At 41.9% G+C, this 14,670-nt stretch overlaps 1 protein-coding gene across 8 annotated transcripts in view; it reads left to right on the top strand.

Moving 5' to 3' along the window:
• msi2b (musashi RNA-binding protein 2b) overlaps nucleotides 1-14,670 on the top strand; it is a 256,295-nt gene that overhangs the window by 139,313 nt on the left and 102,312 nt on the right. For all 8 annotated transcript variants that reach the window (XM_063488313.1, XM_063488312.1, XM_063488316.1 and 5 more), the window contains exon 7: nucleotides 4,023-4,071. In XM_063488313.1, coding sequence (XP_063344383.1) covers nucleotides 4,023-4,071 — 49 coding nt within the window. The remainder of the gene's footprint in view (nucleotides 1-4,022; nucleotides 4,072-14,670) is intronic.

Consider the following 14,670-nt stretch of genomic DNA (forward strand, 5'->3'; position numbering starts at 1 on the left):
GTTCCTTTGTGCTTGACGAGATTCCCAGCTCCAGACGCACTGAAGCATCCACACAGCATAATACTCCCACCCCTGTGTTTTACTGGGTCTCTCTGGCCAAACAGTTCTAGTTTCATCTTATCTCACTGGAGGATGTGCTTCCAGTATGTATAATCTTTCTCCAGGTTGTCCTTAGCATACTTCAGTATGGCTTGAAGGCGTCTCTTCTGCAGAAGTAGAGTTTTCCTTAGTCTCTAACCTCACAGCCCATCCCTATGCAGGGTTCTAGTGATTGTCTTCTTCTTCCTGACTTGGTCACTAGTCATTTACTAGTGTCTTGTTCTGGGGTGTTTAGACACATCTCTCGGTAGTTTTCTTTCCAAACTTTTTGAAATCTTTCACTTGCTAATCTCTGCCAGACTTGTTCTGTACTGTGTGGCTCTCTTTGAATTTCTTGATGATACTTCTCACTCCAGTTCTTGACAGTTAGAAACGCTGTGATAATTTTGTATGTCCATCTCCTGGTTTGTGACCATCAACAATTCATTTTCTCAAGTCTAAACTAATTTATTTCATTTTTGGCATTATGCTTTCTCAAGTGACAGCTCAAATCAAATACAGAACAAAGGTTTTTGTTCTGTGTATAAATTGGAAGAGAAGCCTCAGTTTTAACTTGATTTTACAAGCTTTGACCATTACACAGCTAAAGCAAATCATTGTAGACCAGTGGTTTGTTTCTATGGCTCAAAAAAGGTCAGTTTTTCAGGGGGCTGATAATATTGACCCTGGTAATTTTTCTTTTCTGAAATAATTCTGTTGTTGTTTGCAAATAGAAAAAAATCATGCTCTCTAAAGACAACAATATTTTTAGAAATGCTATGAGGAAAATTTGTTTCTCTGTTAAAAAAGCAGTTGGGAAAACTTTGATTAAAAATTTAAATTTCAAAGGGGCTAATAATTTGTCTTCATCTGTATAGCAAGTTATTTGTTTGCCATGACTGTTGTTTGTGCTCTTTCTGTTCTCCTCTACTCTGTCTTTTCTTACACCACATGGACAAAGTATGGAGTGACTTTGTCTATGTGTTTTTAGTGTTTTCTGTCTCATTGTCACAGGTATATAATATCATGCACCTAGCCATGTCTTTACAAACATTTGTGAAAGAATGGGTTATTCTAAAAAGCTTGCTGAATTTAAGCATGATACTACCAAGATTCCATGATCAACAGCTGAATAAAAATTACAGATCTGAGGCACATAGTGTATATATTTCGCCCATGCACTGCTGGCTCAATTACTGCAGAGTTCCACACCACAGCTGCCATTAACATCAGCACAAATACGTGGCATAGGTTTCCATCGCTGAGCGGCTTCTATAGGTATAATCTGTAAGTGCCCCAGTAGTTTTTCCTATGTAGTGTAACCCTTTTCACCAACTGGTCAAGCCAGATGGATGAAACTCCCTTAAATTGAGTCCACCAGAGGTCTTTTCCTATTAGGAGAAAGTTCTTCCTCCCTACTGTCGCCAAGTTTTTGGTTATGTGGATGTAATGTCATTCACACTGTATGCATATGTTTGAACTCTCTGATATTGTAGGGTCTTAATGTTAATTTATGTTGTGTTACTTTGCTTTAAAATACAATGCTATTCTATTTAATGTTTTGGGAAGTTCTATGTGCCATGTTTCTATGTGCCTGTATTTCTTTAAGTGTCAAATAAATATGCCATTTTTGTTTGCACTTCTACTGATGCATGGACTAGTGACTCTGTTGGCTCTTCCAGTATCACTGACATTAGATGACAGAAGTCAAATGCTATAAATTTCTGTCTCCCATGTAAATGATCACAGGCTGTCAGCCACGCTTGTCAAATTAAACGTTTACCATAGTTGGTAAACATGCCATTCCATCTTTGCTCTGCAATGCAGCTTTCACGCTGTCAAATGCTTAGGCATTAGAAACTCTTTCTGGTGCTACAAGCTGAATTCCAGCTACAGAAACGGACCAAATCGAAGTTTTCTCACCTCTCGTTTTCAGTGCTGTGTAGACACTAAACAGTCTACAAGTTTCTTTGGGTTCTTTAAACTTAGCCAGTGGACTGCAGCCATTAGCACTTATGGGTTGCAGTTTCCCAGTTTCCTCTCACTTTAATGTGATTTTGATTAGATCGGCTGGAATGAGACAGACGTTAGGTTTGGTGACATTTTAAATGTCTGTTTAGAAAACTGTTGCTGCAGGTGATGTTGCCCGGCAGCTGTTTATTTGTACTCCCCCTGTAATATTTTCCCGCCACACAGTCATCAGATAGCACATTTTTCAGAGACACTGCAAACTTCATTATTTTATTTTTTTTACCCCTTTTGTGTTGACAAAGAGAAATAGTCCAGGGAAAATAATAACTTTGTTAGTGATTGTATAAAAGTGCCAGCTCAAGTACCAGCAGCTCTGCTGAATTTATACCCACACTTGAGCATTTCCTGACAGTACTTAAGATAGACTGCCTGTCTAACTTTTGTCCTCTTTGTAAAGACTTGAGCAAGCGATTATTATTTTAGAAAGTGAGTGTGAAATGCCTGCCTGCCATTTTAAACAATATCACCCCTTGCACAAGTTCCACGTTTTAATTCAGGAGTCTTCACTTGCCATGTCTCTCTCTTGCAATGACTCTGGCTTAACTTAACCACACGTAACATCCATTGTTTTGTTCTGTCACAGCTGTTGTTTATCACTAATTTGCAGAACTGATGCAACTCTGTAGGATTTAATAAGCCCTACCTTTCCGCAACATTTACCTGCAGGCTCTGCCTGCCTTCCTTTTCAGGTAGTCTGGCAAACAGCAGTTCAGGTGCTCAGGCGCTGGGTGTGTGTATACATATATAAGTTACTTGAGGATTCACGTCAGTATTGCTTGCTAAATTTGACAATTTGGAAATAATTTAGGGAGGAGCAAATCAAGTGCCTCTGAGCCATACAGTGAGTAACTTGGCCCTACAAGCTGTGCCAACGTCTTGTGTGCCAAATGTGTGGCAAGAGGGTGGCACGAACAGCGTGCCAGCGCTAGTCTGCCTGGCTGCCAGGCACTTCTCTTTATCCAATCAGACAGTTCGGTTTGAGTGAGACCCCCTATTCTTGTCTCTTCCCATCTCCTCCCGAAGCTTTGTAACCCTCCCGTGAAAAGCACAGATGCACACTTGCACACTATTAAGCCTCCTCAGTACAGTTACACTTACCTATAGACCATAACCAGGGAGTGAATGGTGCAGAGTGCTCCCTCTTTTTGTTTCTGTCTGCTGCTGCTGCTGCTCTCTACTCCTCCATCTTTTTTTTTTCTTTTCTTTTTTTTTCTTAGACAACATCACAGGCTAAATGAGCATGCCTCAGTCTGTTTTTTAAGCATTTCATCAACATTATAGAAAGAAGAGTGTGTCTAGAGATCTGTTTTTCGGGGATGTATGAAAAAAAAATGCTGCCTGTCTGTGTGTGGCTTTATTGGACATGATGAAGGATGATATTATGGTGGATGCTGCTGCTGCTGCTGCTGGGGCTGCTGGGGCTCTGAGATGAGGAAGGATCACATTTGTCTCACACCCGCTTAGTATAATGTGTCTATCTGTCCCTCTCCCCAAGACTGGACATCACTGTTCATCAAAATAAACATATTGTCAACACAGTTTTTCTTCTTCTTCTTTCTTTCTTTTTTCTTCTGGTAGTTTTTATTAATTTTTCTCCCATTGCCGCTCTTCGCATATTTGCCACATCTAATCCAGAAAACACGTAACGCCACTGTGATTGCATGGATTTCTTTATCGCTGAAATTTTAATCTATAGATGGACACGGAAGTGGTAACCCAACAACACAGCGTGAACTCTGATTTATTATGTGGGAGAGGGGTGCTGGGGAAGAAATCAGTGTAAAGGAGCGAAAATAAATATTCTAAGAGCAATTACTGTGAGTAGACGAGCTGCGATTCAATAGGGAGAAGGTGATGCGAGGTACTTGCCGAAAAGATTAAGCTAATGTCGGTACTCCTCTTATGTCTTCCAGGTTGATGATGCCATGCTTATGTTTGATAAGACTACTAACAGACATAGAGGTAAGTGCACAGCTTCTGTTCCCCCTTTCCTGATGTTTTTTCCCCCTCTGTCTTTCCGAAAGGTGAGAAAATAGTCATTTTATGTCCTTTCCCCATGAGATAACACAGAACAGTTCCATTTCACATGATATTAGGTGTGCCATCTGTTCAACAATGGGAGCGTGTCAAAGTAATCAATAAGCTGGTACGGTGTTTAGAATGTTTGAGCATTAGATGGCGAGTGTGTGCGTGTGTGTGTGTCTGCGATGATGCTGGTGTGAGTGTTTCAGAGAGGTGCTTAAAGGGTGTAAAGATTGCGAGATGGTGGGTGCTGTGCAGTCAGATAACAGCATCAGATAAGACCCAGGAGAAGCACTGACTTTATCGCTTTATCTCATCAGCTCCTTATCTGAGATGAGGGGGGACATTTCTCTCTCAAGCAGAAGGACTTTCCAAAGACAGGTTTCCTCCCTGCACCACAATGCGGCGTCGGCGTATTTAAGCCAAGCGGCACTCTTTTAGGCCCCGACTTAACCACTGGCAGACACGTATATAGGCCTGTCACTTATCCTCAAAACTGTGCGATGGTTGGTATTGCTGCCTCACACAGGTACGCTAAAGGAACTTTTTAGGAGACAGACTGTCCCTGGCTGTTTATGCCTGTATGTATCATTGTGTGCGTGAGCAGTCGACAGGCGCTGACAGGTATTTCCACAAGAAAAAGGAGCAGACACTGCTGTGTTTGTCACGCCAGTCAGCTCACTTGTAGGCAGAGCTGGCATCACAACCCTCTCACTCAGCTGGGCTGAGCATATAGATGTAAATATTTGTTTGCAGCGAAGAAGTCGTCCCCTCAAAGTGTATAAATGTTTAAGTGCAGTGTTCTGGGATCGAAAGCAGTTATTGTTTTGCGAGTGAGCTCTGTCTTTGGTTTTTAAGCTATATCCGTGTGTGAGTGCTGTGCAGGCAAACTCTTTTGAGTCTGGTAAACAGTTTCTAAGTGTGAAACATGTGAACTATAGTGGAAGTGATCTATGGCTTTGAGGGGATTTTGATCTGTAGTGACAGAACCCAGTGTGAGGTCTGCTTTGAGACGAAGGCTTTTCTCTCACTCTCTCTTATTTCTCGCTCTTCTCTCTCCTGTCTGCTGCACCGCCAGCCCTCTGTGAAAGGGGCTGGGCGCCACGCTTGGAGAGTGTGTTAGGCGTTTGCCTTTGGGCAGCAAAATGCCCTTCAAATGAAGACAGTGATGGAGAAACAGCCTCCTTGGCAATTTTTCTGATGACAGCGGGCATATTTATATTGAGTGTGACACGGAGACAGGCGTCAGGTGCAGTTCTTCCTGCAGTTGCTGTTTTGTCTAAGTAGCATTTTGATTATTTGTTCCAGTGGGAATTTGACACGGTAGATATTTGCTTTTTTTCATCTTGGGGAAAACAACCAAAAAAAGCACAACAGGTCTTTCAGATGAATGGCGCAGAATATTACAAACCTCTAAGAAGTAATTCACCAGAGCCATTAATGTGACTGGTCATGTTTTTATTTGCTATATTTACTTGAACATCAGGAGGTTATACTGTAAAAAAAAAGAAGCTATTTTTACTACTAAAAACCTTATAAAGGTGCTCTTTTACTGCTGTGCAACAGCAAAGGTTCAGATGGCCTCATTTGAATGTCATTTCTGTAGCTTTTTTGTTTTTCTCCCTAAACATTTCTTACCTAAGGTCAGTGCTGTATATTGCTGTATAATGTGATGTATTTTATTTATTTTTTATTTTTTTGGAAGAGCTTATTGTGTTTGAGATGCATGATCGACACTTGATTGTGAGTGTTTTCTTTGGGGCTGTGGTGAATTGGATAGAGGACAAACGTCACACTTCACTAGTAGCAGCATTGTCCTTCAGACGGTCCCTGCGAGCCTGGCGAAACGACAACCAGAGGAGACATTCTCTACCCTTCTCGTTTCTACCTTTTCTTTTTTTTTTTCCTTTTTACTCTCTATCTCTCCCGGTCATTCAGTCTTATTCGTTTTTCCTTTTCTTCTATCCAGTCACACTATTTCTGTCCCCAAACCATCTCCCATTCTGGCCTGTCTTCGCCATCTCTTGTCTTTCTCCTTCTGTCTCTCCTGTTAGAGGACACTCGCTGTAAGCAAAGCTCCTCACAAAGGCACACGCTGCACACCATCTCCTTGGCATTTAAAGGAGTAGAATACAGCCAATTGTGTTGGAAATTGAACTCTCTAAAGCCTCCCTTCCCGCTGCAGCAGTTCATTGTGGGTGAGTTCAGTGTCTTTGCTGAGCGGCTTGGGCTGTCCAGAGGTTGATGCCAGAGGGCGCCTATTGTTCCATGTTCTACTGCAGTGTCCCCCCCCCCCCCACCCCCCCACCCCACCCTCACTGACTCCTGCTCCGCCTCCCTACAACCTTCCCCTTTTTTTTCTCCTGACATTCATTTTGTGACAGAGAGGAGAATTTCAGGGCATTATTTCACAAGATATTTTTAACTTTTCTTGTTTATGGGTGGTTTATTCGGTTGTGCAGGAGGTCCAGCAAACAGTGCCTGTGCTCCAAAACACAGACTGGGGACAGGGCCATGAGCACAGCAGTCACAGACTACACATACCAGTCATCATTTCCAACCCCCTCAACATGCCTTCACATGCCAAAATTGGATGACAAGACAAGCTATATGGGTGGAAAATAAAAGCTTTTGGTATAGCCCTGAGTCAAAAAACGTTCTGTCATCCCTTTACCTCCTCCCGTCCCGCTGGCTGACATATGATCTATGATCTCAAATGTGATTTTCACTGTCAAACACAATTGGCAGTGCCATGAAGAGTGTTACAGGGGTGCAGAAAAATGGCATCTGTAAAAGGATGGGATTGAGAGCATGATGAAAGAGTGGCAAATATCATTATCCGCCAAAGCATTGGGGTTTAATTTGTGAGTAGAAGTTACAGTAGATGATAAATGAATTCTTTGTCTTGTTACTCGTAAGTGTCCCTTATTAAGTGCTACTCTACCACACCGTAATTAGCCCTGCTTCTCCACCACAGTAGCACTCTCATTGTACCCCACGTATAATTCAAACGGTACCTTGTACAAGGTGAAAATATTTAGCATAGATATTATTCACGAACAGCTTCCCAGCATCACTCTTACTACACACAAATCAAAACAAGAACAACACGCACAACAGAAATTAGAGCAATGCAATTCCGATGCTAAAATATACTTGCAAGTTTCACGGATGATGATTATGATAATGATGATGATGATGATGACAGATCAAGCAGTCCAGCACGGCACAGTCTCCATGGCAACTTGATCTGGTCACGATAAAAGCTTGGCTGCAAGCACCAATAGGAAAAGTGCATTTTTAATTATTGCTGCTTCCCATGGCGAAGCAATGGGGTTTTTTTGTTGTTTGTTTTTTTTGTTTTTTGATGACCTGAAGAAGAATTACCAAATCTAAACATCAAGCTTGGTGTCAATACAGTAGCTGAGATATCATCTCACTTTCTGTTTGGCTGCTTCGCTCCAATTTCTATTGGCTGCAACAAACAAACTGTTTGAAAATTTAAACCAGTATAGTAAGTTGTTTTTTTTGTTTGTTTGTTTTTTGCCTGTCCCGTTTGGATCTTTAGCCATCAGAATTATTGTCTGAAGGCCAAGAAAGATGCCTAGCGGATTTACTTTACCAAGTGGCTCATCATGGCCTTGCCATATTGGTCCATTTGATTGACCTTCATTATTATTATGTATTTATTTTATTTTATTTTCCGTTGTTACAGATGGGACAGACATGACTGTGGGATAGAACAGGGAGAAAGAAAGAATAAAAGAAAGAGAGGGAGAGAAAGAAAAACAGAGGGGAGAAGAGATAGTGAGAAAGGAAGGAAGAAAAAAAAATTACCTGGATCACCCGTCGAGAGAAGAAAAAACAGAAGAGAAAACAAACAAAAAAGAGCAACATAATAAACACAACACCATCATAATAAACTAGCTAAAAGTAAATAACAGTAGATACTAAATATTAAATGTTATTGTGCAGCACGCAAGATCGACAGCGCACAATGTGCTTTGAGGTAGCAGCCAAGAAAGGTGTAGTTTGTGTCTGTGAACACCTGTGTGTACACCCGTGTGTACACCCGTGTGTACACCTGTGTGCACACCTGTGTGGATCAGCACGCTTGTATTCAAAAGGTTTCTCCATGTAACGATCTGCTAGGGAGTGTGGGGAGCCATAGCCCCGTCCCCCAGGGCGTGAAGCAGGTATGGAGGAGAGGAGGTGTAGTAAGTTTTGTGAGGCTCTGAAAGAAGATCACCTCCACCAATTTTGGTCATGACTGGAATCATTTGCTACCTGAATGTGTTCAAAGTTTCAGTTAAATCCAGAATGGCAGTCTCGTCTATTAGGTTGGCATGGGGGAGGTAACTTGTGTCAGCCTTGATCTGTGATGCTTTTGCTTTTTTTTGGCACCTACTAGCAATCATTTGTGCTTCCAAGCAAGGTCATAATCAAGTGGCAACTTAGGGTTAGCTTTGGACTTGACTTTATGTAAGGAATCAGATGGAGTGTAATCTTTAAAAATCTGCTTTATGCTTCCAGAGTTAAATGTATATTGTAAACACAACCTCAACTTTGACCTGTTCTTGCAGGAGTGCTCGAACCACAGAAGCAAGAAACGAGTGAAAAGAAAGTCTTATGTGGCCACCTGTATTTGTCTTCAAAAGTAAAACAACGCCCATAAATGCCCATGTTTTAAAAAAAAAAACTGCTTTGCAGCACAGATAAGAATTTTTACAGTCTGGTACTAAAGCTAACTTCCCCCTTTATAGCAACTGTCCAATAACTCACCCATAAAACTTTATTAAGGCTCAAAGTTAGGGATGTGGCTGCGTTGACTGACAGGACACAGGCTGCCGACTCATACAGTTGTGTCAGGCAGCTGTCTGCTAGGCTCTACATCCAATCAATGAACTGGAGCTTTTGATTATGTTTGTAGTTTTTACCTCTTTTGGAGATTGTTTACTGTAATTATCTGGCAAATAACATGTATGATGTGTCAAGTATGTCAACTCATCCAAGAGTCAGGCTGCAGTCTATGGCTGGATAGGTGCTAACCAAGCTTGCTAGCATTAGCTAATAACTTAGCAACCCTCTTGTCCAAATATCGTAAGTTATGGCTCCAAGAAACAAGGATGGCAATGATTCTAATGTTGAGGCCTTAAAATGGGGCTTCACAAACCTTCACGGTGGTTATTTCTATTGATTATATACAGTATACAGTCTTGAGCGAGTAACTGAGGTCACATAGTTAAAGAAAAAAATTGCTAAATGTTTTGATTGACCTCAAAGGTCACTAGGATGTTAGAATAGATTTAAGAAGCCTAAAGGGCAGCAGCTGCACTCAGAACATCTTAATCCATTTGCAGTAAGCTATTTAACTATGCAATGGTGGATGTTGCTGTGATTATACTATGATGTTACAAATGTTTGTTTTAGATGCATTGTCATATACCATCTTGTTTCCTGTAGGCTCTATAAATGTGGAAAACATGATGGGGAAAAAACTGAATTCATTACTAGGATAGAACTGAAAATAAAATAAAATAAAATAAAACAGACCACAAGTCATAAAAGTAAAACGAAATGGTTGTCACGTTGGCATGGTTCTTTGCCCTCTTGTCCACTCATATTTTTTCGTGCTGCTGAAGAGATAATCCACTTTAACCTCTGTCTTTATTAAAGCTTTCAGAGTCTGTGACAGACGTAAAATTAATTAATGATAATCCTAAAGACTGGAAATGCAGTGGTGCTTAAAAAATGAGGATGTAACTAAAGCAAACTGAGTTAACTTCACCTCAAAAATTTGAATGTTTATTTTTGGAGCACTTTTCTAAACCTAATTGCAGAGTGCTTCACTCCTTGCAGCAACCTCACACCAAGCAGATTTTACTGTAGTAGGATGTCCATAGTTAGTTTACTAACGGTTCTTGATGAATCTTCCAAATAAGCGAGCATATGGGAGCAAAGGATAGAAAGTGCATCTGTAATTTGTAAGATGATCAGCAGTGTTTGTGCTAGTCTTCTATTTTTGTAAATAATCAGACAGTGTTTCACTGTGGTTCTGCCTAAATAATGGTCCTGGTCATGCCACACATACTGCTACATTTCAAATGCTAATCCAAGCAACAGTGACCCTCCTGGGAGTGGGAAAAATTCCATCTGCTGATGTGTCTGTCCAGTTGTTGTCTGGAAAATCTACTTGAGTAAGGTATTGTCTTTAGTCCCGAAACACGTACAGGAAGGTAGCAACTGTTTGCTCCTCCTGTCATATGCCAGAATGCCCTGAGCATAGAATGGGGCACATTTGTGTACTTTGATTCATTTGGTTTCAATTGTTTCCAGTCCCTGTATAACCTTGGTAAAAGCTTAGTTCATATTGTCAACAAAAAGTCAGACTTGTCCCAGGTGGGTGTTGGTCTCCACCAGGGCTGCCTTTTGTCAAAGATTCTGGTCTTCATTTATATGAACATAATTTCTAGGTACAGCAAAGGGGTGGATGGTGTCTGATTCACTGGACTCGGGATCTTGTCTCTGCTTTTTGCAGATATGTGGTTTTGTTGGCTTCGTCAGGCAGTGACCGAGAGCTTGCACTGGGGTGCTTTGCAGCTGAGTGCGAATGAAAATTAGCACCTCAAAGTCTTAGCCAATGGTTCTCAGCCAGAAAAGGATGGAGTGCCCGCTCCAGATCAGTTACTGCTCCAAGTGGAGGTTTAAGTATGTCGGGGTCTTGTTCGCAATTGAGGAGAGAGTGGAGCAAGTCACTGACAGACAGACAGACAGATTGAATATGCTGTACCGATCAGTTGTAGTGAAGAGAACCCTGAGCATCAAAGTAGTCTAAAGCTGTCAATTTACAGGTCGATCTATGTTTCTACGCTCACCCATGGTTATCAGCTCTGGGTAGTGACTGAAAGAATAAGATACAAGCAGTGGAAATTAGTTTCCTACGTAGCTGAGCTTTAGTCATTTGGGAGGGGCTTAGAATGGAGACACTTCACTGAAAGGAGCCACCTGAAGTGGCACCATTATCTGACCATGATGCCTCCTTGACAACTCCTAGGTGAGGCATTTCAGGCATAACTAAACTGCCCCAAGGCTTACGTAGGACACTATGGAGACAATGGAGCTCTGGGCTGGCTGGTCCTGTGATTACTTCAGTTATTTTATATTGAGTCATAATGACCCCAGCATAGCCCAACAATGAGACAACCACCTATGAGCAAGCACTTGGTGTCAAACTTAAATGCTAACTTAAAAGTAAACACATAGTGAGTGAAAACAGTGTACAAACAGTGCATCATGGGAATCCCCCAGCAGGCTAGGCCTATTGCAGTGTAACTATGAGAGGGTGTAGGGTCACTTTAGCAAAATGTTTTAAGCCTAATCTTAAAAATACTAAAAGTTTCTGTCTCCCAAATCCAATCTGGGAGCTGGTTCCACAGAAGAAGGGCCTGAAAGCTGAAGGCTCTGTCTCCCATTTTACTTTTAAATGCCCTAGGAAACACAAGTAAGTTTTGAGAGAGAAGTGCTCTATGACTGCAGGCTGATCAGGCACTATAAGGTCTTTAAGATAAAATGGGGCCTGATTATTCAAGAAGGAGAAACCAATAAGGGAGAAATGTGCTCTCGCTTTCTAGTTCCTGTTAGCAGCTGGCTGCAAAATTTTGGACTCAACTCAAGGCTTTTCAGGAAGTTTTTGGGATAGCCTGATGGTAATAAATTACAATAGTCCAGCCTAGAATGATTAAAAAGAACATACAGCTGTCTCTAATCGGTATTCCAAATTTCAGACTTTTTACCTTGTAATTCTGGGAGCTGAAAGGTAAAGAATATGATTGATGAAGAAGATGCATTGAAAAAGGAAGAAGTACTAGATGCCTTTGAGGCTTCGCTGCTTGGTCCCCAATTAGACTCTTACAATTCTAAGTAGTTCATTAATTGGGTCACAGTGAGTTTGTTTCCTGTGTGCAACATCTCAACTGCTAAAAAAGCAGCGTCAGCCAAGCAGCTATCGTCAAGTTTTTGTTTTCCAGCAAATCTTTAGATAATACCTCTGAGTTAAAATATTCGCAGGTGACACCATATCTATTTTGGGCGATACATGCATTCTCCCTCACCTTTTTAATTACATCACTAAGAAAGATGATGAAATCCTAGTGTAACTTTCTTTCATATTGTTTTACAATAGTTTGGAACCAGACAGCACCCATTAGTGTAGCTTTATAATGACTGTGTGACTGATTGTAAGCCAAATTCCTTCTTTATTTGTATGATGCAAGTAATAGTAATGTGCAACAGTCTTGGGGACCAGGATAAAGAAATGGAAGGCTGGATTGTTTTAGTCACAAGGCTGCTTTGTATGAGAGAGCCACAGTGAGCGAGGCGCGTATTAGAAGCCATGTTCCTGGAGAAGAAGGGGATTCTTGGTGTTTGTATGTGGAAAGGGCCAATGCTGTGTGAATTTATGTATAGCCCCCTTTTTCTATGGGCTTAAAGGGCTGGTTTTCTTCTTGGCAGACGAACAGAAGGCTGCATTGTGTGTGTCTGTAATCTCTTTACCTGGATTGGCAGCAAAGCTAGCAAGTGCAGCTCCCAGTGTGGAATTGGCACTGAGGAGTCAATGTCACACTGAGCGAGCTGCCTTCCAAACAAACAAAAAACTGGTTGTGTCTCAGTGAGACTGTGTGTGGATGACAGCGTGCACCTTTTTTTTCTTCTTCTTTTTTTTTCAATTTGTGTGTCTTTGTACCTTTTATAGGTGAGTTTTGCAGCTCCCGCATAAACAATATAGAGAGAATGCCCAAGACGGTCCAACATTCGAAGCATCGTATTATTATTTAGTGGTTGTTTCGGGCTTTTTTGTGTGTCTGCTTGGCGCTGTTTCAAACCTGCGCTTTGTAGAGCAAAAGTCTTTGCCCCAGGATACAGAAGCTCATATATAACAAAAGCTTGAGTGGTATTAGGTGTCATTATACACCAACAATTTGACATAAATTTGCCTCTCCCACCTCACTTGGTGAGAAGAAAAAAATAATTGGCCTCATTATCTTTCATCTCTTTGGCACATTACATTAATTATTTTATACAAAGCCTGCCAGTTAGAGTCCTGTAACCTGGGAAGCAGAGCTGCGCCTCCACAGGTTAACTGTAGCTCACTGAAAAGCCCCAGTGCTTGACGTCACCACAATGCCTCATCAGCCACCGGTGCTAGGGATTGAACATGGCCGACTGAGCAGAGGATGTCTGTCTGCAAAGTGATTGCTGGCTCATTGACTGAGTGGGAGAGGAGGGGGAAAGGGGAGTGGGGAAAGGGAATAAGTACAGTTAGAGAAGAAATGGGAAGGAGAAGAAGAGGGTGGAAAGAAAGGGGGACCGAGTACAAGAAAAGCAGGAAAAGTAGAATAAAGGCACGGTGAGGGCGAAAGAGAAGTAAATAAAGAAAAAGGAGAGTAGCTCAGCGGCTCAGTGGGACGCCTCCCCCTGCTGGCTCCTCAGGCTGGAAGCTGCTGCCGATGGCTTCAAAAGAGCGCCAGGCAGTCTAGGCCTCTGCTTCTAGCAATTAGAGATCACTCCAGCGGATACCTCCTGGCCAGCCTGCAAATCCCTCAAAAATACCCTCTGATTACTACTGTATGACACAGGCTGTTTACCAAATGGATCTAGCACTGCTGAGAGTGAGGGCTGATAATGCCTTCTTTTGTTCAGGCAAGAGAGGGAGCGGGGTCATTTAAGTTTTAAAGATGGCGCTTCTGCGAAGAATTCAGACATTCATTTCTGCCAACAAAGGAGAGTTAACCAGTTCTTTAATTTCTTATTAAATTGCTTTGCAAACAAATTGTCCAATGCTCATTTTTTTGTTCTTTTCTTTCTTTCTTTTTTTGATACAATAAAACCTATTTAGACGCAACTAAAATAACTGTCTTCCAAGTTAACAAGGGTCAGTTGTTTGGAATGGCCGGTGTTCTCCCCTCCTTTTAAACAGCTAGCTCATGGCTGCCTCCACAGACGTCGTGGTGTTTACAAATCGCAGCTCCTCTGTGCCGTGACAACTGTATAGCGGCTCAGATGCAGAGCAGAGCAATCAGCAGCTGTGCCTGATTTCACTGATTGACACTGAGCTCACATCAAGTGGAGTCAGATATTCCTGCACTTTATTTTATTTTTTTTTCTCCTGCATTGCTTCAGCCTTCCAACATGAGCAGACAGATTCCTTGTTGCATTCTCTCACCTTGACAGACCTGATATTAGCGATTAGTGTGAATGTCATTTAAATGGCAGAGCTAATCATACACTCTGGGTCTACCTCCACCGGAGGGCCCCTCGCCTTGGCCTAATCACAGTGACAAAGGAAATGATGTGTTTAGCCACTCTTAATAACTGCTCCAGCTCATCAGCTCCTAGGCGAGCAGGCTTTATGGCCAACCTGTGTCTCACTAGGGAGGAGCAGTATAAAGTATGGAGCCTGGCCTCTGGCCCCGCTGCTTCCTCTTAAAGCTCTTTGTTGTGATCCACATCCTGACATCAGAGACCCAACACACTCACCTT

The sequence above is a fragment of the Pelmatolapia mariae genome, linkage group LG10_11, assembly GCF_036321145.2.
Source record: "Pelmatolapia mariae isolate MD_Pm_ZW linkage group LG10_11, Pm_UMD_F_2, whole genome shotgun sequence".
Classification (NCBI taxonomy): domain Eukaryota; kingdom Metazoa; phylum Chordata; class Actinopteri; order Cichliformes; family Cichlidae; genus Pelmatolapia; species Pelmatolapia mariae.